Source organism: Doryrhamphus excisus, linkage group LG7, assembly GCF_037039965.1.
Source record: "Doryrhamphus excisus strain RoL-2023G ecotype Guam linkage group LG7, RoL_Dexc_Guam_v1.1, whole genome shotgun sequence".
Lineage (NCBI taxonomy): Eukaryota > Metazoa > Chordata > Actinopteri > Syngnathiformes > Syngnathidae > Doryrhamphus > Doryrhamphus excisus.
Window position 1 is genome coordinate 93,172 of NC_136363.1, and position 22,261 is coordinate 115,432.

The 22,261-nt window shown below is 48.7% G+C and overlaps 2 protein-coding genes across 6 annotated transcripts; one reads left to right on the plus strand and one right to left on the minus strand.

The window, feature by feature from the left end:
* Positions 1–52: 52 nt before the first annotated feature.
* Positions 53–10,983, minus strand: kdm1b (lysine demethylase 1B). Of its 3 annotated transcripts, XM_058048024.2 has the most exons (21): positions 10,789–10,978; positions 10,363–10,505; positions 9,273–9,394; positions 7,934–8,023; positions 6,813–6,924; positions 6,619–6,732; positions 5,963–6,001; positions 5,689–5,881; positions 5,154–5,338; positions 4,874–5,044; positions 4,723–4,797; positions 4,510–4,644; positions 4,279–4,450; positions 4,085–4,212; positions 3,889–4,020; positions 3,738–3,812; positions 3,256–3,372; positions 2,350–2,475; positions 1,052–1,174; positions 830–982; positions 53–763 (listed from the first exon to the last, which is right to left on the minus strand). In XM_058048024.2, exons 1-21 carry the CDS (start codon positions 10,802–10,804, stop codon positions 680–682), a joined length of 2,505 nt encoding a protein of 834 aa, XP_057904007.2. In that variant the 5' UTR covers positions 10,805–10,978; the 3' UTR covers positions 53–679. The 3 variants fall into 3 exon arrangements, with proteins under 3 accessions (XP_057904007.2, XP_057904009.2, XP_057904010.2); XM_058048026.2 differs by lacking the exon at positions 2,350–2,475 and having other exon boundaries at positions 10,789–10,981; XM_058048027.2 differs by lacking the exons at positions 830–982; positions 1,052–1,174 and having other exon boundaries at positions 10,789–10,983.
* Positions 10,325–22,186, plus strand: cfap69 (cilia and flagella associated protein 69). Of its 3 annotated transcripts, none has more exons than XM_058048018.2 (24): positions 10,327–10,600; positions 10,681–11,665; positions 11,808–11,867; positions 11,930–11,995; positions 12,501–12,610; positions 12,678–12,754; positions 12,813–12,980; positions 13,900–14,052; positions 14,639–14,816; positions 14,895–15,018; positions 15,113–15,161; positions 15,240–15,361; positions 16,229–16,472; positions 16,534–16,698; positions 17,102–17,217; positions 17,278–17,396; positions 17,473–17,554; positions 17,621–17,816; positions 17,895–18,032; positions 18,402–18,478; positions 18,546–18,743; positions 18,825–18,911; positions 18,994–19,071; positions 19,598–22,186. In XM_058048018.2, the coding sequence occupies exons 2-24, from the start codon at positions 11,585–11,587 to the stop codon at positions 19,757–19,759; spliced, it is 2,850 nt and encodes a 949-aa protein (XP_057904001.2). In that variant the 5' UTR covers positions 10,327–10,600; positions 10,681–11,584; the 3' UTR covers positions 19,760–22,186. The 3 variants fall into 3 exon arrangements, with proteins under 3 accessions (XP_057904002.2, XP_057904001.2, XP_057904003.2); XM_058048020.2 differs by having other exon boundaries at positions 12,813–12,917; XM_058048019.2 differs by lacking the exon at positions 10,681–11,665 and having other exon boundaries at positions 10,325–10,600.
* The last annotated feature ends 75 nt before the right edge of the window (positions 22,187–22,261 follow it).

A 22,261-nucleotide genomic window follows, 5' to 3' on the forward strand; every position in this document is an offset into this window, starting at 1 on the left:
TTGTTGTCCAAGAGTTCCCATAATCCCATTGATCATAAAAGATAACCATGGCTGCTTTGGAGCATGATTTATTCCACAAATACAGCAGATAAATACTACAAATGCTAAACAGAATCATCTGAAATACTCCAAACATCAGACAGAGACAACGTTGTGCTGTTGACAAACTTTAAATAGTCACCCAGGGACAAATAATGTATTCATAATGACTTGTTGTCCTGATGCCATCCCTGAGAAAGTAAGAGGACAGTCGCTTACGTTGTTTAGTACACAAACACCAACTTTACACCATCCAGCTATCGTGACTTACTCCTGCCTGGCCGCTTGGGATCAAATGACCACGACAAGACAAGAGTTGTATCTTCTACACATCTAACCTCACGTCCACTTATGTATGGGCAGAGTAAGCACCCACTCCCACAACGCAGCACCAGCTGGAGAACAAGCAACTCCAAATGTTTTTTCTTTTCCTTTGACATGAGACTGCCATCAACAGCGTGCCGGAAGTGGCCAGCGTGTCCATCACAGCTCACGTGGAGGAGACGAGAGCCGATGCGTTGCTGATGCGATGCTCCTTTGAAGCCCTTGGGTGATCCTCGGCAGTTCACATGGCGCAAGCAGGCCAGGTGGTATAGTTTGGTTTGGTTTCCGTGCTGGTGAGTCGGAAAGCTCTCCGAGCTCAGAGAGCCGCCATCTTGCTGGCCTCTCTAACCCCACTCAGGTAGGCGCCTGTCACGGTCTGAGGGAAGTGGCGGTTGGTGGCCTGGAATGGAAAAGACATTTAGCTGGAGCGGGCTTGTGTTGTCCGAGTCCTGGAAGCATCAGCTACCTCGCCGGCAAAGAACAACTTTCCCTGAACGTCTTCAGCAATGATGTCATACGCCTCGCCGCTGCCGCCCATCTTCACGAAGCTGTAGGACATCTGTGACCACGTGTCTTTGCTCCAGTGCGTGACAAAGGAACGCAGGGGCTCGGGAACCTCCTGACAAAGACAATGGCCAACAATAGTCCACGCGTTTCGTGTCTATGCCTGAGAATGTGACATCACTACCTGCTCTTTGAAAAGCTCACGCAGCACCTTCACACACTCGTCCACCACGTCCTCGTCCTCCATGTCTCGCACGGCAGCCACAGCGTCGCCGGCAATGACAGACATCAACACCGCCTGCTTCCCCTACACCAGACGGAAGCGCATCAATGGCAGCGTGTCCCACAGGACTGCTACCTATTTGTGGCAGGCTGGCTGTTTGTGACGCAATAATGTCATCTGCATAACTGACACGTAACGTTGCAGGAGACAATGTACAAGTATTTTTGTAATTACAAATGAACCGTCTTCAGTCACTCCCTTTTGTCCGCCGCCTTTGAGTGGGAAGGGCTTTCATATCGGAGGCCACTTTGGCTTCATTGACAACCTTTTCCATCAACCATGAGGGTTCCGCACTTTGTTTGGTTGTCTTTGAATGCACCACAGTTATGTGCTATGGGATGCAAAAGTGAAACCTACACAGTAACCCCAGTTTTTCCAGACCTGACTGTGATTACTCAATTTCTGCCAAGTAAAATGGAATGTTGGTAGTTAGAGCACAGAAAACCTCTTTACCACCAAAATACACATTTCAACATGATTAGAGCCCCCTGACACAAGAAGAAAACCCCCCATAGTCACCTTTCCACTCCTATTACCTTGTACCCTCCCATTATACCCTCCTATTATAGTTGGAGTCAGAGTTGTAAGAGAATATAAGACACAGAAAAAACGTTTAGCACCTTCTAAATACCCTTTGTAAGACCTGACACCCCTACAGTCACCTTTCCACTCCTATTGCCCAATATACTTCACATAAATGGAGTACATAAGCCATTTAAGACAGCAATAAGATTTGTGCTTGTGTTATTATAAATGTGTTCCCTCGGGAACCTGAAAGAGCGGTGTTCAGGAAGTGGCATTGAGTCTCAGCTTTGGGTGCGTAGCAGCCGCAAAAGTAGCTTGTGTTTTTATTACGGATTATTCTTAGGGATTTAGTCTCAGCCAACATTACTGCCACCTAGTGAGCAGTGTACAACACTACATCGACCTGACATTTGTATTTGAGTTCATCTCCATGCTTGAAAATTATTCCGTCAGCTAACATTTCATGAACAGTTTTGGATTAATAATAGACGCCACTCTACCACAAAAGAGCAAGATGGTAGAGGACCGAGACGTCTCAAGGGACGGGTGTGCCGTACAAAGCCTGAAGCTTTGCAGAGGAGGGACAGCAGGCCCAACCTAACCTGCGAGTATGCCTCTCCGTACCCCTCTTAGCGTGTTCACTGCATGTCTGTGACTCGGCCAGAAGAACCAACCTGCGGGTCCATGTCGTAGAAAACTGTGAACATGCCTCTCTTGTCGGGACTCGGCGGGACGTGACCAAAGTAGTCGGCCCCCTGGATCTTGCTGTCCCAAAATCTGTATGGAAACTGGAGAGCGATCTGTAGGGGGAGTTAGCCAGGAGGTTACGTTTGCTTCTGTTGTAATGTTTAAGTCTCTGTAGGGGAGTTAGCCAGGAGGTTACGTTTGCTTCTGTTGTAATGTTTAAGTCTCTGTTGTAATGTTTAAGTCTCTGTAGGGGAGTTAGCCAGGAGGTTACGTTGCTTCTGTTGTAATGTTTAAGTCTCTGTTGTAATGTTTAAGTCTCTGTAGGGGAGTTAGCCAGGAGGTTACGTTGCTTCTGTTGTAATGTTTAAGTCTCTGTTGTAATGTTTAAGTCTCTGTAGGGGAGTTATGTTTCTGCTGGCACGTTTCTAATGTTTGCACCATCTGGAAGAAACATCCAAGCCACATTCTACGACACACAAAAGAAGCCACAGCAGGAAGTTCATTTCGAGCTCCCAACCTATTTGCCATTCATGTGTTTTTTTTTTTACTCCATTATTGTCTCGTACAGCGTCCGTTACGATGACACGCACGTGCATCATGGCCGATGACGCTAAGTGGCGTCATTACATCACCCTTCCATGCGTTCTCATGCACCACTGGCTTCTTCCAGCGACGGCCCCATGGTGAAAAATGAAAGCGTGTGCTAACACGCCGTTCCAGTGGTTCGAGAGAAACAAAGTGCATCTCAGCTTTGGTTAAGCCTATTATGAATATCAACTTTTTACCCCCAATATTTCTTCTTAGGATGGCTTTATTGACATTATTATTATGACTGTATTGCCATATTATGATTATGATGGCTTTATGTGTATCACGTGTGAGATTGTGTGTACCTTCTCAATGATGCCTGCTCCCAGACTGTGGATAGCTTTCATTTTCCTCTCAGGAAGGGGCGGGTTGAATTGGATGAAGTTCCTCTGAAGCAACGTGAGCGGGACGGTAAGAAGCAGCTACAAGGAGGAAAGGGTTCAAGGAGGTGAGGCAAATCATGATGCATGTTGGACCCCGGCACCAACATTCAAACCGCTACGTTGATTTTTGGAAACTGCACAAGAACAGATGGACTTTTACATTTATATTTTAAACAGCGCTACATGAGGGTTGATGGAGATGTCAAAATCCCCAATGGATTAATAAAGTATTCTGTCTGAAAAAACACAAACATGAACCCCCAAAACTCACTCCCTTTAAACTTTAAAAAAAGCAGAACGATGAAGCCCACCCCACCTTCAAGCTTCACTTCCTGAATTCATCCCAGCAGGAAACGGAATATACAATGATGTGAACCCTGAGACGAATTAGTTTGGCGTTTTACCTTCTTGGCTGTCCACTGGGAGCCGTTGGAGCAAGTAACTCGGACAACATCACCCGAGTAGTCAATGGACTGAACCTGAGGTAGAAAAAGGACTATTATACGTCACGACGTACAGCACAGAACGTGACGCTAGGGTAGAGCGGACACCCACCGGGCACTCGGTGCGGATGTCCAGGCCCTCGGCTAGTTTGTGTAGCAGAGCGGCGTAGCCGTGAGTGAGCAGCGTGTGGTCTCCTGAGAACTGCGCAAAGAATTCATTGTGGTCCCAGGATCTGGCTGAGACCTGCGTGCAGGAAAATACTGGGTTAGCAGGAAAACAGTGAAAGCGGCCAGTCTCAGCCTCGGACCTGCTTCAAAGAGCTCCCACAGGCGTACTCCAGGTTGCTGAGGTGAAACTGAAGAACTTTCTCCTCCAGTTCGCTGAACTGGATGCCCGACTCCTGCAGAAAGTTCTTTTTAAGCTCCTGGACTTTCTCTGTCACACAAGGAAAAATGTCAGTGTTGCTTGTGGACTCCAGCCCGTCCAACAAGGTCTCAGCACCTCCCAGCGGCATGTCCTGGCTCTGCGACTTGTCCTTCCTCCACTCCGACACCACATCCAGAATGGCGTTGAAGTGGAAGTCCATGCGCTTGTCAATGGCGGGGTCGGTGCCCCGGCCCCCCTCCTGAAACAGGTCGCAGCGCTCGCCCAGCTTGTGCATGCGGAGGTCCATCTGCAGCAGGAAAGGTGGGCTTAGGAGGACGAGCCAAACTTTGGGACCCTCTCTCTTACCTGCTCGCACATCAGAGCAACCGGGTTGTTCACGCAGCCGTTGACGATCTGAGCGCCCCGACCCACGGTGACGCCCAAGGAGTTGTCGTCCCAGACGCGGCCGCCGATTCTCTGGCGGGCCTCCAGCACCAGCACCTGCGGGCCAGAAGATCAAGCCTCCATCAGGTCGGCCCCGTCCCAGGGATCCGTGCCAAAGCGAGCCAGGACACAAACCTGACTGCCAAAGTTGTGCAGCTGGCGCGCAGCAGCGAGGCCAGAGGCCCCCGCGCCGATCACGACCACGTTCTTCTGCCGAAAGCAAAAGGAGACAGGAGGCGTGATGATTCATCATGCGGAATTCCTCCTACAGGATGCTGACGCTTACACAGCGATGACTTTCCGGGAGGAGAGGCCACTGGACCGCCAGCACCCCCGTATTGATGAGACCCTTCCTGGTCATGAAGTGGAGTACCCGCTCCATCTCTTGCATGCAGCGCACACGCACCAACCCGCGCACAATGATGTGCCGGGCGCATTTCTGGGCGGTCAGAACCTCCTTCGGGAAAAAAAACACACTCCATGAGTCGCTCTAGTCCCAGCCGCAAAACAACGTGTGGCTGGCTCGCCCTGCCAGCCTGACATCTTGCCCCCTGTGTGCCGAGTACCTTACAATTTTTGTGCCAGGATGCCAGGATGAGATTACGCAGAGCCAAATACATGGTGGGATCGCGGGAAAATTCCGGAAACTCGTAAAGCTCGTCCAACTCCATCATGTCTGGTCGGACGCAGAGAGCCTTGCCGCACTCGTTGGGCTGGTAGAAAGGCTGGAAGTACGGACACAAGCCTGCCCCTGACAAGACACCGTTTCACCAGAAAAACACTGCGATGCTAACATCCTTAAAATTCCTGAGGAAAAAAGTCTGAAGTTCTAATTTTACCGGAAAAAAGAAAATTGTCATTTCTGAGGAGAAACTCTCAATTTACAGGCAAAAAGTCTAAATTTGACTAGACAAAACTTTTACAAGAAAAAAGTTGGAATTTTGTAAAAATAAAATTGTACTTTGGCAGAATATAAAAGAATAAAGTTACTCTTATTTTAAAGATAAACTATAAAATTACAATTGTACTAAACAAAAGTCAAAATCTTGCAAGAAAAAAAATCAGAATTTTAAAAAGACAATATATGCTTGACGCACATACTTTGAGGCGGGGCCGCCCGGCAGTGGTCCGCCCTCAGCTCGCCGGCATGCGTGCTGGCGGGAGCGCAGGACGGACTCATGCCTACGCAGTCGGGGTAGTAAGCGGCCAGGAAGGGAGCGGCCGGACTGTCCTTGAACAGCGGAGGCAGAATGAGCATGGAATGCCACCAGCTGTCGGCCACCTCCGCTACTCGCTGCAGGGGGCAAAGAGCGGAGGACTTCAGACGCTGCCAAGGGAATGACAAGATGGATGAACGCTTCCACGCTCATCTTACCAGGTCTTCTGGCTGGGAGCACTGGTCCTGCCCTTCGCTCTGTGGACAAACACCCACGCCTCCCGTCAATCCACGCCACTTTTTTTTTTACACTATAATAGGCTATATTATATATACTATACACGGTATATTAGAAACAGAGTTTCCAAACTGCTGCACAGACTAGTCAAATTTCATTAAAAGTACAAATATACCTCAATCAGAACTCCAATCAAAATAAAAACATTAAAACCAAGGAGTAAAGCAAAACAAACTAGCAATACAAGTCATAAATAAAGAAATATAAACTGATTCAAACTGAAAGAAAGGTGAAAAGCCAGAGTAGAAAAGTGGCTTTTTTGGGGACCTGGACTAGCTGGAAGCGGGGGGGAGACCTGTGGCTGATTCCAGAGTAAAGTATTACAGTAGTCCAGACGCCATGAAATTCAAGCGTGCATGACTTGTTCCAAGTGTCGCAAGGATAAAAATGATTTCATTTTGGATAAAAGCCGAAGATGATAAAACAACAAGTATGATTCCAAGGCTGGTGGCTGTGGGACAAACGTTGTTTTTGAGGGGGCATTGGAATGGAGCGGGACAGCTTTGGTCCTCTCCTCATTCCGAGCCAACCAGACTTGACACCACGCCAGCTCATCTACTTCCTCTTTCCCGCCCACCTTGCCGCTGTTCATCTTCATCCCGCAGCGGTACGTCATGGCCAGGGAGCTGCTGAGCTGGATGTCCTTGGTCAGCTGACGCCACTTCCCGCAGTCCGCTTTGGTGCACTGCACCTGCCGGGACGCAAGGACGACACACCGGGACATTCCGCTGTCATCACGTCCGCGTGGCGGCGGGCCCTATGACTTCTCACCCAATAGGGAAGCTGCTGGTCTGCCATGAACGCTTTGGGACTGGGCTCGCTCTTCCCGTTGCTCGTCCACACTCTTTTCCACCACGCAAACATTTCATAGCCGCCTTTGTGACTGCAGGAAAGAAACGCATGTAGTACTTTCTGACTTGGCTGCTGCTACTACTACTACTACTACTACTACTACTACTACTACTACTACACGCACTGCTCTTCCAGTACTTTCTACCTTGGCTACTACTACTACACGCACTGCTCTTCCAGTACTTTCTACCTTGGCTACCACTACTACTACTACTACTACTACTACTACTACTACTACTACACGCACTGCTCTTCCAATACTTTCTACCTTGGCTACTACTACACCACGAACTGCTCTTCCAGTACTTTCTACCTTGGCTGCTACTACTACTACTACTACTACTACTACACGCACTGCTCTTCCAGTACTTTCTACCTTGGCTACTACTACTACACGCACTGCTCTTCCAGTACTTTCTACCTTTGCTACTACTACTACTACTACTACAACACGCACTGCTCTTCCAATACTTTCTACCTTGGCTACTACTACTACTACACCACGCACTGCTCTTCCAGTACTTTCTCCTTTGGCTACTACTACTACTACAACACAAACTGCTCTTCCAGTACTTTCTACCTTGGCTGCTACTACTACTACTACTACTACACGCACTGCTCTTCCAGTACTTTCTACCTTGGCTACTACTACTACACGCACTGCTCTTCCAGTACTTTCTACCTTGGCTGCTACTACTACTACTACACGAACTGCTCTTCCAATACTTTCTACCTTGACTGCTACTACTACTACTACTACAACACACACTGCTCTTCCAGTACTTTCTCCTTTGGCTATTACTACTACTACACAAACTGCTCTTCCAGTACTTTCTACCTTGGCTGCTACTACTACTACAACACGCACTGCTCTTACACTACTTTCTACCTTGGCTACTACTACTACTACTACACGCACCGCTCTTCAATTACTTTCTACCTTGGTTACTACTACTACACACACTGCTCTTCCGTTACTTTCTAGTTTCAGTAGTAGTACATGCAGCAGTCACGTATTACTTTCTAGCTGTGTGTTTTACCTTCGGTAGTAGTAATCAAAGCACTCGTTACAAAAGTGCTCGCCACATGACAGATGGTACCAGCGAGACGTGTAGCCATTCTTAGCACATCTGGTGGGAAAGGACACATGGCATTTATTTGGCAAAGTGGGGATATCAAGTAGGTGGGGGGGGGGGGGTACAGTTGTGGTCAAAAGTTTACGGACACTTGTAAAGAACATCATGTCATGGCTCTCTTGAGTTTCCAGTTATTTCTACAACTCTGATGTTTCTCTGATGGAGCGATTGGAACAGATACTTCTTTGTTCCAACCAAAATTCATGGAGTTTGGCTCTTTTATGGTTTTATCAAAGGTTGACGGGAAAATCTGCTGGGTCCAAAATATACATACAGCAATGCTAATATTTGGCTCCATTTCGGTAGCCATCCACAAGCGTCGGGCAAGCTTCTGATTGAATCTTTGACCGCTCGTCTTGATGGAATTGGTGCAGTTCTGTTCAATTCGTTGTCTTTCTGACATGGACATGTTTCTTCATATTCTTCAGCTTCATGCTGTCCCATGCTTGCCGAGACGTGGGCACGGAAGTAATCCTCAAATATCGATGAGATGCCGCTCTTTTTGACCTTCATAGATGATGCAAAAACTAAAACAGCAGTCGAACTACTCAAGAAGGCTCTTTTTGCAGACGACTGTGCTCTGTTGGCCCACGCAGAAGAAGACCTGCAATTGATGCTTTACGCTTGGCGGAAGCTACCAGGCTATTCGGCCTGACAATCATTGTTGGCAAAACAGACGTTCTCCACCAACCTGTTCCTCAAATGAGGGACAGAGCTTGAAAAACACTGAGCGGTTCAGGTATCGAGGCAGCGTCATTGCAAGCGATGGCAGCCTGAACAAGGAGATTGATGATCGGATCAGCAAAGCCGGCCAAGCACTTGGGAGACTGAAAAATACTCAAGCGGCTCAACATCCGCCTTGAAGCTAAGCATTGCAGACAGTTAAACAAACTCGAGACGTTCCGCCAAAGAGCCCTCCGTTCGATACTGTGGGAAGACCATGTCACCAACCCGGAGGTGTTTGAGAGGTCACAATCCACAAATATTGAAGCCATGCTGACCAAGGCGCAGCTGAGCTGGCTTGGACATGCATTTCGCATGGATGACCATCACATTGGGACAAAGAAGTATCTGCTCCAATCGCTCCATCAGAGAAACATCAGAGTTGTAGAAATAACTGGAAACTCAAGAGAGCCATGACATGATGTTCTTTACAAGTGTCTGTAAACTTTTGACCACAACTGTAAGTGAAAATGAATGAAAGTGTATGTCGAAAGTGTAGCAAGCCGACCCCCGGTGTCACCTGTCAGATGCGCTGGCGAAACAGACGGGATACGTGGCGGAACAGCCAGCCTTCTCACACTTCCTGTATTTCTTCTCCGACTGGTCATCCTCCTCTTCCGTATCCGTGGCTTTTCTTTTGCTCTGCAGCAGACAGACATGTCTGTCACCACTAATTCTTATTTTCACTTCATTTTGTGACGTTCTTACTGTATTTTTTGTATGAATCAAGATTCTATGAATTAGCATTTTCATTGAATGTGGATTTTATTTTCAAAAAAGGTTTTCGGGTAGTATCCTGTAAGACAGGGGTGTCAAACTCACGCCATTGAGAGACACTGCAGGTTTTCTTTCGAGCCGGTCACCCAAGCAGGTGATTTTAATGATCAACACCACCTTCAGTTCGAGGGAAGGAGCTCATCAATGAAATCACCTGCAGGAGAAACTGGTTGGAGAGCAAACCTGCAGCGCTTCGGTCCTCCATTGACATGTGCTCCAAGAGGCCAGGAAAAAATTACAAATTTATCATGAAAAGTTTTGCTCAAGACCACATGTTGGCCACACAGTCAGGAGATGGGAAGACCTGGGTTTGATTCTCGGCTTGGGCATCTCTGTGTGGAGTTTGCATGTTCTCCCCGTGTGTGCCTGGGTGTTCTCCTGGTACCCCCCCCCCCCATCCCAAAAACATGTTAGCTTCATTGGCCACTCCAAATTGTCCATAGGTATGAATGTGAGTGTGAATGGTTGTTTGTCTATATGTGCCATGGGATTGGCTGGCCACCAGTCCAGGGTGGACCCCGCCTCTCGCCCAAAGACAGCTGGGATAGGCTCTAGCACCCCCCGCGACCCTCGTGAGGAAAAAGCGGTAGAAAATGAATGAATGAATGAATGATAAACATCTATTTTATTTGATGACATTTCTAAATGATTCACTGTAAATGTAATGATAATAAAATAAAAAAGCACCTTGAAATAATGCAAGTAATACAACTAGAAATGAAAGTAAAACGTAGAAGATGACCGTCTTTGTGCAGGCAGGATATGTACACGATTGGCGCAGCTCTTGCAAGTGGGTTTAATGTGTCCCTGATCAGGTGTACAAGTGTAAGTACCTGTCCGGGTGGAGGGTTATTGGCCCGCTTCACTCGGACGTTGCTCTGCCTCCCAGAGGACCGTGGAGCCTGGCTATCGCCCGGAGACTCCCCCGAGCTCCTCTTCTTGGCTCGCCGGCCGCTGGAACCGTTCCCCGGGTAATCTATTGGAAAGCAACGCGGTGACATGTCAACGTCACAGGACAACAAAGCAACGGTTGCTCCATTCGGGCCCGTTTGTCGCGGTGCCAACAAAAAGGTCAGTTTTGTGTTCACCACGAGTACTAAATAATCACGCAGGCGAGAGGATGACACAAAAGTCACCTTATGTGCTTACAGGCAGCGAACAATCACAACAGGGAGCTCTTTAGATCCCCCATGTCGGGTCAGCGTGCTACGTTTAGCATGTAGCTAGCACCATCGGCAGATACATTCGTGCTCACTGACCTGCGTCCGACAGCATGTTGGGCCTTCCTTTCAGCTCTGGAAATAAGTATGTTTTTTTAAGTTTGTAACCAGACAAGGATTTTTTCCAGCCGCCGTCCTTTTATTGTTGAGAGGGAATAAAGGCGTTGTTGTCGTTAGAACACCACTACCGGTTTTAAGAGGAAATGGGCGGATCCTCGAGAACGTACCTTGTTTGGCTCCCCCCACTTGCCGTAGCTAAGCCGGCTCACCATAGCAACTGCAAATAAACTCACTATAGCAACTGTCAATTAAACTTAAGGGCTCGTGTCACCTTTCGGGAACTCTGGAAATCTGGAGTCAAACGGAATGACGTCATATGTTATCGTTTCCAAAGAGCAATCGCGTGTTCCGTCATGGACCTAAAATGACGGATTCGCGTGGAGGTTTTCACACAAGCTAATGTTACGCAACGGGCCGTCGCGGGCGTCTGAACCACAAAAGCTGACAAATTATGAAATATTTACAAATAATTTCACATAAGCTAACATAAGTCGACATGCCAGCGCCAATTGGAAGCATCATTTAGCTGTTTTGTGTCGGGTCGCCTTGTCCAATTGCTTTGTCGGGAGCACCGGATGTTCCGATTTCCAAGGGAACAGGAACGCACCGTCAGCCGACGGCCAGCGTTTTGACAGAGAGGAGGGAGATGTTATGGTCAGGTGACGGTTGCATTCGGTTCGCGGTCGTTTGCTGACATTTTGGGGGGTGCTTTGTAAGCCAATGAGTCGTTGACTGTGGCTTCGTGTAAAAATCGTCTGGAGTCTAATGTTCACAAATGGATTCATGTGAAGTTCTGGCCAGGAGGAAAGTGGACGTCGCTGTTGTCCGGCCGAGGGTTTCAGACCACGTTGAGCAGGTACATTTATTGACTGGCATGTTTGAGCCTAATTACAGACGCGATGGTTCTAGAAGTAATCACCACTTGTACAATCTTAATATAGTCGTGACTACACTCACCCACTCCTGGAATCACAAAGGTCTTGTTTCATCATCATCAGGTCTGTTCTAAAACTCTGGACCTCAGCAGGGTGATCCGTCTCCTTGAGGACCCCCTGACGGTAAGGTATGATGATTTTACCATATTTCGTTCCCTTTTTGAAAGTACGTTCACTCCTTCAAGACAAACATGCAGGAGAGGCACGTGTTTGTGTTGAAGAAGGTCCTGAGGAGAAGGCAGCGTGGATTTGTATCCTTTTTAAGTCAGAAAATTACAGGAAAACGTGATATTATGAGAACAAACTTGAGATTAATGTCATAATTTCTGAGAAAAGTCTGAATTTCATGACAATAAAATGGTCATTTCCAATAAAAAAGGTCATTTAACAGGAAAAAGTCGTAATATTGCAACAAAAATAGTCTTTTAGGGGGAAAATAAGCCCAGGTTTTAGGAGAAAAAATTGGGAATACAAAAGTGGTCAGTATTAGGTGAAAAAGTTATCCGCAAAAGAAGCCAACACCCATATGGTCCCATTTCTGGTTTTCAAGCGGGGGCAATGTAGCTACTGTCACCTGAGATGTGTAGCCAGAAACACCTGCAGATTGTCAGGTATTCCTCGTGCCTGCTCTCAAGGCACACGGATGGAAACGCAGCCTGAACACCAAACGTCCCGAGACGCTTGTTTCCTCCAGGTGTCTGTCAGAAATAAGGCGTGCGTGTCCTCTTGCTGACAAACGTCCTGAACCGTGTCAAGCTGCTGAGGGAGCTGGCAAGCATCTCAAGAATCCTGGAGGCCTGTGCAGAGAAGGCGAAGGACCACGATGAATATTCTGTCGTTTTGTGTGAGGCGCTTCAGATTTGCAGGTGGGAACCTCAGAGAGTCTCCTGGACTAAATTGATTCTATTGAGTCAAATGTTCTTTCCCCCCAAGGCTTCCCTTCCTGAAGGAAAGGTTGTCTGACGAGCTGATCTACGCTCAGGATGTCAAGCAGTTCCTCTCCCACATGGGTACGCGCACGCATAAGATGTGACTCGGGAGTGCCAAGCCTGACGTTTGTGCCTGCAGGATATCTGATGAGGGTGCCGGACGACCAGGTCAGGCATCAGGTTGTGGAATCGGTCAAGTCCTTCTACATCTGCTGCATGGCTCCCGGCAAACACACGCACCACGGTACGGTCCGGCCCCCCAAGCCAAAGTGTCGGACCCTCAACTCCTACAACAGACTTTTACTAAGTTAGCCTTTCTCTTTCTTTTTCCTTCTTCCCGGATGCCACGCTTTTCATCTTCCCATCTCCAAAATCTCACTTTTTCTGGTCTAGATGTTGGGATCCCTAGTGTTTGTATTCCCTACAACACTTGTTACGATCCCTAGTGTTTGAATTCCCTACAACACTTTTTAGGATCCCTAGTGTTTGTATTCCCTACAACACTTGTTAGGATCCCTAGTGTTTGTATTCCCTACAACACTTGTTAGGATCCCTAGTGTTTGTATTCCCTACAACACTTGTTAGGATCCCTAGTGTTTGTATTCCCTCCAACACTTGTTAGGATCCCTAGTGTTTGTATTCCCTACAACACTTGTTAGGATCCCTAGTGTTTGTATTCCCTACAACACTTGTTAGGATCCCTAGTGTTTGTATTCCCTACAACACTTGTTAGGATCCCTAGTGTTTGTATTCCCTACAACACTTGTTAGGATCCCTAGTGTTTGTATTCCCTCCAACACTTGTTAGGATCCCTAGTGTTTGTATTCCCTACAACACTTGTTAGGATCCCTAGTGTTTGTATTCGCTCCAACACTTGTTAGGATCCCTAGTGTTTGTATTCCCTACAACACTTGTTAGGATCCCTAGTGTTTGTATTCCCTACAACACTTGTTAGGATCCCTAGTGTTTGTATTCACTCCAACACTTGTTAGGATCCCTAGTGTTTGTATTCCCTACAACACTTGTTAGGATCCCTAGTGTTTGTATTCCCTACAACACTTGTTAGGATCCCTAGTGTTTGTATTCCCTACAACACTTGTTAGGATCACACTTAAAAGATAATAACATGAATAATAACTATTATTCCGATGACTAATGCAGTTATTATTACTATGGAGGATCTTCTTCTTCTTCTTGTAAACTTTTGTGAACGTACGTGTGTGCAGGGCCTCGGCCAACATCTCCAGGCTACCGGCTGCAGCTGCTGGAGCGCAGCGACCTGGCCCGGACGCTCTTCCTCTCCATGGCGGCGCTGGAGGAGCAGCCCGCCATCAAGCTGCTGCTCCTGCAGACACTTCAGATCCTCTCCAGCTCATCTGGTCAGTGTGGTAGTTGACCTCCTTCATTAACTCACATGGGGGGCATCATCAAGGGTTCTTGTGCCAATGTCAGGGGGGTCAATGTTGCTAGAGATACACGCCGTTCTCACACTGATGAGTCTTCCAAGGAGCACTATAGTTATCGTAATTTGATGCTAATGCTTAGCCGCAAGGCATGCTGCTGTAACGAATGCCGGCTGGTGTACCTCGGTAAAACCTCACTCCCTCTGCTTTAAGAGCTGCGCTGAATTTTGGGCTGACAGTCCGGGCTTGTGGCTGAGCGGTCAGCACTTACAGATGGGGTACAGATAGACCAGCGGGTGGGTAGGCAGGCAGGCAGGCTGATCTCCAAGTCATGTAGCATGTAGCACAAAGAAGAAGGTAACCATACTACTGGAGGTCAGCCTATTGGATGAAGAGGAACAAAATGATCACAGTTCCACCTCCCGCATCTGCAACTGACTGGCAGATAGTTGGCTAAGCTGCATTTTAAGATGTGTAGCGAAGCCTGCGGAAGGCTCCAACATAAAAAGGCTGGAGTACACCTAGGCTTGGTAGAACATGATTCCAAAGTCATTCCCTCTAGATATGAACTGTGCTTTAATGCTGAGCGCACGAGGAGCCGAGACCATCTGCCTTCACATGAATCAACACGACCCGTCCGGACGGATCCTCTTCCACTCCTCCGAAATCCTCTGGAACCTCCTGGAGAGAGGAAGCAAGGCGGAGGTGGCTGCCCAGCTCAGTAGCGTGGAATGTGCCATGTCAGTGTTGCACTTGGTTTTCCTCCCCGTCTTCTTCCAGACAAGTTGACATCACGAGTGCTTTGGTTTGTCTTCCAGATCTCTAAAAGAAGCTTTCTTTGACATCCTGCTCAAAGGTTTCCGACACGCCGACATCCAGGTCAGGAACGATCTTCTGGTGCTGACGACTCTCTTTGCTGAGAACTCCAGCTCCCTGCTGGTTGTGAGTGATGGACGTGTGTGCCTTTACTGACGGGACAACTGTGGGGACAACCGAGACACGTAGAAAGCTTTGATACGCTTCTCTCTCTACGCAGGAGAGCCTCTTTGCCAAGCAGCTCATCGCTATCAGCACATTTCCCGAGCGTAAGCCCGCTCTCCTTCTTCTTTCTGGCCTTTTCAAATGTGACTTAGGCAGGATGTTCTTCTCTCAAATGACTTCAGTGAAGAGCTCCAACCCTTGGGCGGGCAAGCTGAGGCTGAGCTGCAGCACAGAGGACCTGCAGATGAAGAAGCTGCTGTTGAATCTGCTGCTTTTGATGGCCAAAGACTCAGCAGCCATCCAGGTGGGGCCTTCACAAATTAACAGCCACATTCAAGGATGAACCAGGAGGGGTTCTTCAAGAATCAGTTTATTAATAACAGCCACATTCAAGGATGAACCAGGAGGGGTTCTTCAAGAATCAGTTTATTAATAACAGCCACATTCAAGGATGAACCAGGGGGGGTTCTTCAAGAATACGTTTATTAATAACAGCCACATTCAAGGATGAACCAGGAGGGGTTCTTCAAGAATACGTTTATTAATAACAGCCACATTCAAGGATGAACCAGGAGGGGTTCTTCAAGAATACGTTTATTAATAACAGCCACATTCAAGGATGAACCAGGGGGGGTTCTTCAAGAACAGATTTTTTGAAAACCATGATGGAGAGAAGCTGTGAAATTGGGATTACTGTATTTATTGTAATCTTGTTCTTCTGCTCCCAAATTTGTCTGGCGGTGCTATTATTGTTCTGACAAATACCATCCTGACTTGAAATTTCTCACACAGTTGAAAGTGCTACAGTACATAACACCCACAGGAAGTTTACAACGTTGAGCTGAATCACCGCAAGATTTGGAACACACCATCAGGGGACTGACAAGCACGCGTGTGAGCAAAAACAATTGAAAAACATGGCCGCCATCAAGCACAGCGTGGGCGGGACTTAGCAATGATGAATAGTTTTGCGGTTGAAAGCGGCCTGTTCTCCCGTGCACGTGTGGGAGTTCTCCTGTTAGTTCTTGTCTAAAGCGCGTGTCTTTAGAAGGTGGTCAGCTACCAAAATATTGCATTTATGAAGAAGGAATCCTACTTGTCCTTCATTTTGTGCTTCAAGTCTGATGTGCCGCTTAGAAAATGGTTGGATGGATGTCTGATGTGCTTCTAGATTTTCAAGGAGGAGCAGGTGATGCTGGCTCTGCTCACGCTCATCAAGCCGCCCCCTTCCGCCGCCACCGGGCCCTCTGAGGTCCCGCCGAGGTCCCGTCACTGGTCCTGCGTCCAGCAGGAGGAGCTCCAGCTGCATGCGCTGGCCGTCCTGGCCACGCTGGCACCGCTCCTGCTGGACCACTACATGTCCTGTTATGGCAACGTGGTCCTGCTGCATCTGCTGGACTGGTGCAGCAGCCAAGGTGAGGATCCGCCACGGACTCCCGCTCCAAAAGGTCAAACAAAGATTGTTCTTTATTCCAGATGCTTTCTTTGGACACGGACACAGCTTCCACGCCGCTGGAGGGCGAGGCAGTAAGAAGGCTCACATGCGCTACTGCATCAGGCTGATGAGGTCCGTCACCTCGCTGGCTGACAAGACCCTCAACCAGGACCTTTGTGACCAGGGAACCATCCACCTACTCTTAGGTACATCAGTTCAGCAAGCACTCTATACCGTGCTTGAGAGTAGTCAGTGTACGGCTGGCACGGTGGTGTAGATTTACTGTCAACGCAGCGTCCTTCTCGTCTATCTGGCAGCACAAGTGAGCATTAATAGAACTGCGTCTGTGCCACAGTCAAGCACAGTGGTGGTAGCGTGCACGAGTGCCAATGGCACAGTGGAGCTGCGGTTCATCGGCTTGTGACCAACGGTGTGTGTACGTGTTTGAGTTGGAAAATTGACATGCAGCCCAGTTTCTGGCATTCATCTTTCCCAGTTCAATGAATGGGCAGCACTCGAGCGCGCAACCACCACCGCTGCTCTAAAGTACAGAACATGACTGTCATACAAATGCACGTTCTGCCACCGCTCGTGCCCCGGTCTCCTTAGGGCTTCTGATGCAGATGGAGGCGAGCCGTGGCGAGGAGGATGCGGTTACCGTGGAGATGAAGTCAGACATGCAGCTCATCATCTCTGCTCTGTGTGAGGGCGAGGTGCACAGAAAGGTAGTGAAAGCTCTCGCTGGGGGTAAGGAGACGTGTGACGGCGTGGTTGTGTCGCTGCAGGAGCTGTTTGGCTGCGAGGGCGTGGAGATGGTGCTTCACTTCCTGAGGAGAGGCTCGGCCATGTTCTACAGCGGTCTGGGTCACAATAAGCTCCTCCTCTCCACGCTGGTGTGCATGCGGTCAGTGTAGATCAAGGCCTTCAGAGGTCTCACTCTGCCGAGAAAATGTTGACCACGGTGTGTTTGTGTTGCGTAGCTTCTGCATTGTGGGCTGCGACACCACCGAGGATTACTTTTTGAGTCGAGAAGGTGCAAAGGTTCTTCTGGACCTGCTCAGTGTAAGTCATCTCATAGCCCACTTCATTAGGTACGCTTAAGGAGCGCTGTCCGTCATTTACTTCCAGTCCAGTCCCAAGTGCGTGCACGCCGTCATCCTCGCCGCCCTGCTGGAGTTGTGTGACAACCCCGACACCGTCCCTCACATCCTGGCCTGGAGGCACGGCCACAGCGGGCGCACGGCTGCCAGCCTCCTGCTGCATGTGTGGAGGCGAGAGGAGGCGGAGCTAGGAGTCAGCCGGAACCCGCACGGCGGCATCCAGGGTTGGAGTCTGCAGCTTGCGGGACAAACCACGCTTCATCGAGACGCTCATTTTTGTCTCCTTTCATTCGCACATCAAGATGCCAAGCAGTCCATCTTGGGTCATCGGCAGCTGGAGGACGCGGAGCTGACCTCCACCCCGAACGCGCCCAGTGCTGCCGTGCTGGAGGTCCAGGAGAACCTTCTGGCCAAGATCTACTTAATCTTCTGCAAGATGGGTAAAGCTAACAAAATACACTCCTTCCTGGCGGACTGCCACAGATAGTTGGTGCTGCCACGGCCACACCATAACAGGACGGTGACTGGAGCTTGTCAGCTTGTCGTTCCAACATCGCACAGCAGGTGGCATCCTAACTCTGCTTCTTAACACGCCCCATGCAGAGTAAGACCAATTAGGAACTAGGAATACTCAGTCTTCTTCCTACCTTAGCCACAGGTAGATTGCAGTCCTGTAGGGAACTTGATAAATATTATAGGCTAAATATCATAAAATGGAGGTTCATAGAGGTATCATTGGGGTTCATGGAGGTACCACAGGAAGGGGGTTGTCATCAGCAAAGTACAGGCTGAGATCTTTCCATGTTCAGGTCTCCAGGATCTTCCAGGCTTGTTGGTGGAAGACCAGGTGACCTTGTGCATCGTGAGCAGATACCTGGACTTCAAGGTAAAAGTCTCGTGGCGTGCCGTTGAGGATGAGGACTCCAGGGTGTTGCTGTGTCCTGTGGCTGCAGGTGGGCGAGGTTTGGGACGAGATCGGCCGGGAGTTGAGCCTGGAGGGAGTGAGGCCCGTCACACCCGACCAGGAGACCCTTCACGTGGCCCGCCAGGCGGCACGACGTACGGCGGAGGCGGCAGCCGCCGAGCAGGAAGAGAGTCTGCGGCGGGAAGCCGTGACCGCCAGCAGAGAGGAGGCACTGGCGTATGAGGAGGTGCGCAGAAGAATCACGTGGTGACGTCATGACTTGGGGGGCGTACATGGTGTTTAGTAAGGGGGGATTTTGTGTGTGCAGATGAAATCTCACTGGAAGCAACGGCAGCTCACAGCCAAGTCCTGGAGCCACTTTGTCTGCAGGACTTCCAACTACGACACACTGAAGGTCTGCTGAAGGTCTTTCTTTCCATCTTCTGTGGTGAGACGAAGACCGGAGGACACTCAAGCGTGTCTTTGCTTCTGCACAGGAGATGAAAGCACAGAGACACAAATACGCCGAGATGATCCGAGCTCACAACCAGGATGTGGCACCGCGTCCTGAAGAGGTCCGGCAGCCAAACACTTTCGGGAGAATGGTCCCGTCTTTCCCTCGCATTCCGCCACAGATACATGTGGACCGCCACCAATAGATTCCCTCATGAAGACATTGTCATGTCTGTGAATGTACAGTAGGTAGCAGCATCGTAACGATGCCAGGGAATAAGAAGATGTATCAGGAAGGCTCTTGCAAAACCTCCAAAGTTTTCAGCCCCCTCACGATTCTCTTTTTCAAAAAGAGGAAAAAAGGGATGATTTAGTTGCAAGTAAAAAGTCATGTTCCCACAATGATAGCAAACATAACGTTAGCGTGGCCTCAACAGCAAATAAAAGATGGTGTGCTTGATGATTTTGGGGGATTTTCTCCTAAGAAAAAGGATAGTAATACTTCTGCACTGCATAGTACTGCATAGTACTGCATACTGCATTCGGCTTGAACGGAATTAGGACTGACGTGGGATATTTCCAGCTAAAAGCCTGAGCCTTGCATCCTTTTGGCCCCTGATGTTGATTCCTGCCTTTGTGTTTTGCCAGCTTTTCATCAGCCAACTGATGGTGAGCGAGGACAGTGACGCTCCAGGCCCCGCCCCCATCAAAATGGCCAAAATTCCCGTGATGGCAGCGGCGCACGAAGAAGCACTAGTCTACGAATGTGAGCGTCGGCCATTGCGCAACAAGGTTCCCGTGAAAGACTGACGTGGCCCCCCCAGTAGAGGAATGACAGTGCTACGGTGGAAGGTTTGAGGACTGCTAGAAAAGGGAAATTGCAAGGCTCGAGGTATGAGATAAAAAAATGGCCACCGTGCAAAGCAAGTCAAATGCTGGTACCTGTATGCTGTACACTTCGCCCGTTATTTAGTAGCACTGACTCTGGGTCAGTGACCTTTCTTTGCTGCAGGAGAAAAACATCCAAAGCATTTTCTCACCATAAATGGACTGAAAACCCTGATTTTTATTGTTACAAATATAGCCTCAATGTGGAATATATACATGATGACCATGGCTGGTAGAATATGACTTATGGAATATATGTATAGTATAGTGTACCTTAGTCTAGAAATAATGGATTAGAACTAATCCCCCATGCGTGGATGTCACCCAGGCGACCCGGCAAAGGTCCAATGGAGGAGACTTTGGTTTGCCATCAGTTCTAAAGGTTGTGGTGCGGAGTCTCCTTCTGCAGCATCAGGAGCAACTGGGGGTCCAGTATCTTGCCCAAGCATACTTCCACATGATCACAGGATGAGGGAGGATGGAACACGCAACCTTCAGGTTGCCTCCCCATTGTTACGTTGATGTCAGCATGGCGTCATGGAAAAGAACCTGAGGTACCCAGACTCGTTGGCAGTCAAGATGACTGCGTGGTGCCGCAGTGAGGACGCTTCATGCACGATGCTGGCTGACACTAGTCCCCTGTGGCTCCTCCATGGGGCGTTGCGGGCGGGAATGGTCATCGCCATGGCTTGCTTTCATCTCCAAGGTGGCTCCTTTTAATGTCTTACTTGCAATCATAAACCAACGCTAACTTGATACTTCACTTCTATGACATAGCTGGTTCAGGGACGGCAGGAAGCTATCGATAACCTCAGACAGGATCCACGAAGGCAGCCAGCTTTTATTTATTAGACCACATGTCAAACTCAGGCCCGGGGGCCAGATCTGGGCCGTGCTGCACTTTCACCGGACCCGTGGAAGTGTTTGCAAAATAGCATTGGGTTGGGCCGCCTCACCAACCTTATGTACAGCGATCTGCGTAATGAAGCAATTCCCCCGGTAAATACGAAGGAATTTTATCTTGGAAGTGGAAGTATTGTATGTAGCACAGAATTCACAACAAGTCTTAATAAGGGTGTCAGATTCTGACCAAAAATCCAAATCATTGAACGGTACATGACTATAAAGAGAGAATTTTAACCATTACACCCTGTCTGTACCAAAAACACCACCTTAAAGAGGTTGAAAGAGGTCTTAAAGTCGGCTTTGAGTGACATCCCTCTATTAGACCATGACGCCATGCGGTTCCACCGGCGGCCAGCAGAGGTTGTTAAAGAGGCTTCTCAGCAGCACGACTTGAAGCACGGCAATCTAGAATATCAGGTCAAAAAATGGTCAAAGAAGCTTTTTAAGGATTGAAAGGTAAATGCTATTTAAAGCGGCTATGAAATTCTCAGAGATGAATAATGTACCTAGATGTAGAACAGGGATGGGCAACTTCTGGGAGACTTGCTTCCCCTGCTGGTGGGATTGGAAATGAATCCAAGGCCACCAGTTAGCCATGTCTGATGTGATGCTGGTATTCTACGGGTCCCATCCATCCCTTCCTGTCTGCAGAGACAGGCGTCTGAGGAAGTAGCCAGAATGACGGGCGTGTTGGCGGGCTGCAGTGTCTGCACTTCTCCTGTAGCTGTCCTTGGACTCAGGAGAACTCCAGTTGTTGGTTGTCTCATGTTTATGTAGTGTTGGATTCCGCTTGCTATTGTTCTCCACCTTCCATGGTGACTTTCATCTCAGCCTTCTTTGTGCGTCAACCTTTGACGTTCTCTTCTGCATGGCCCAAATTCTCCTCCTCTTGGCTTTGGACACCCCTGCTTTGCATGCTCGAGTATTAGCATGGGCATTAGCCAGGAATGTAGCTGCACACAGGATGAGATGTACTGGAAGTAACAGACAGAATGCACGTCAGCATTCATGGAAGCATTCATTTAGCGCCACGCTAGGACTTGGAGCGGAGTTGTGGCGTTAGTGTCTGTTCGGGACAACCGATACAGCATCACTCAGAAGTTTGGGGACATCTTTTCATGCAGGAGGTGTCCCGAAACCTTTGACTGTGGTTGTTTAGCTAAAGGAGAGCGGCTGACAGATGGATTACTATTATTATTATTATTGCCCTTGATGAACTCAACAGGCTTTTTCCCTCTGCTATTGCCCTCCATTTGACCTCCAGACAGGAGGGGGCCACCATGTGGGCTGTGGGAAAAGGGATGCCAGTGTTGTTTTTACTCGCTCGTCGCTCACAGACTGGGAGAAAACAGTCCAATTAAAATACATCGTTCTTTACAAGGGCACAGGGGTACACTGGTATAGGGGTACAGGGGTACACTGGTATAGGGGTACAGTTACAGGGGTACACGGCTACAAAGTCGTGTACAAAGCTTTTCCACTGAGGGCCACATACTGAAAAAGGACAGAATGCAAGAA

Bases quoted from the DNA above. Each gene is read 5' to 3' on its own strand.
- kdm1b (XM_058048024.2), bottom strand. The intron at 4,798-4,873 runs GTAAGCGTCAGC...TGCTTTCGGCAG, and splicing joins TCCCGGAAAGTCATCGCTGT to AAGAACGTGGTCGTGATCGG. The intron at 764-829 runs GTAGCTGATGCT...TTTCCATTCCAG, and splicing joins AGTTGTTCTTTGCCGGCGAG to GCCACCAACCGCCACTTCCC.
- cfap69 (XM_058048018.2), top strand. From the start codon at position 11,585: ATGGATTCATGTGAAGTTCTGGCCAGGAGGAAAGTGGACGTCGCTGTT. The intron at 15,019-15,112 runs GTGAGTGATGGA...CTCTCTACGCAG, and splicing joins ACTCCAGCTCCCTGCTGGTT to GAGAGCCTCTTTGCCAAGCA. The intron at 17,555-17,620 runs GTAAGTCATCTC...ATTTACTTCCAG, and splicing joins TTCTTCTGGACCTGCTCAGT to TCCAGTCCCAAGTGCGTGCA.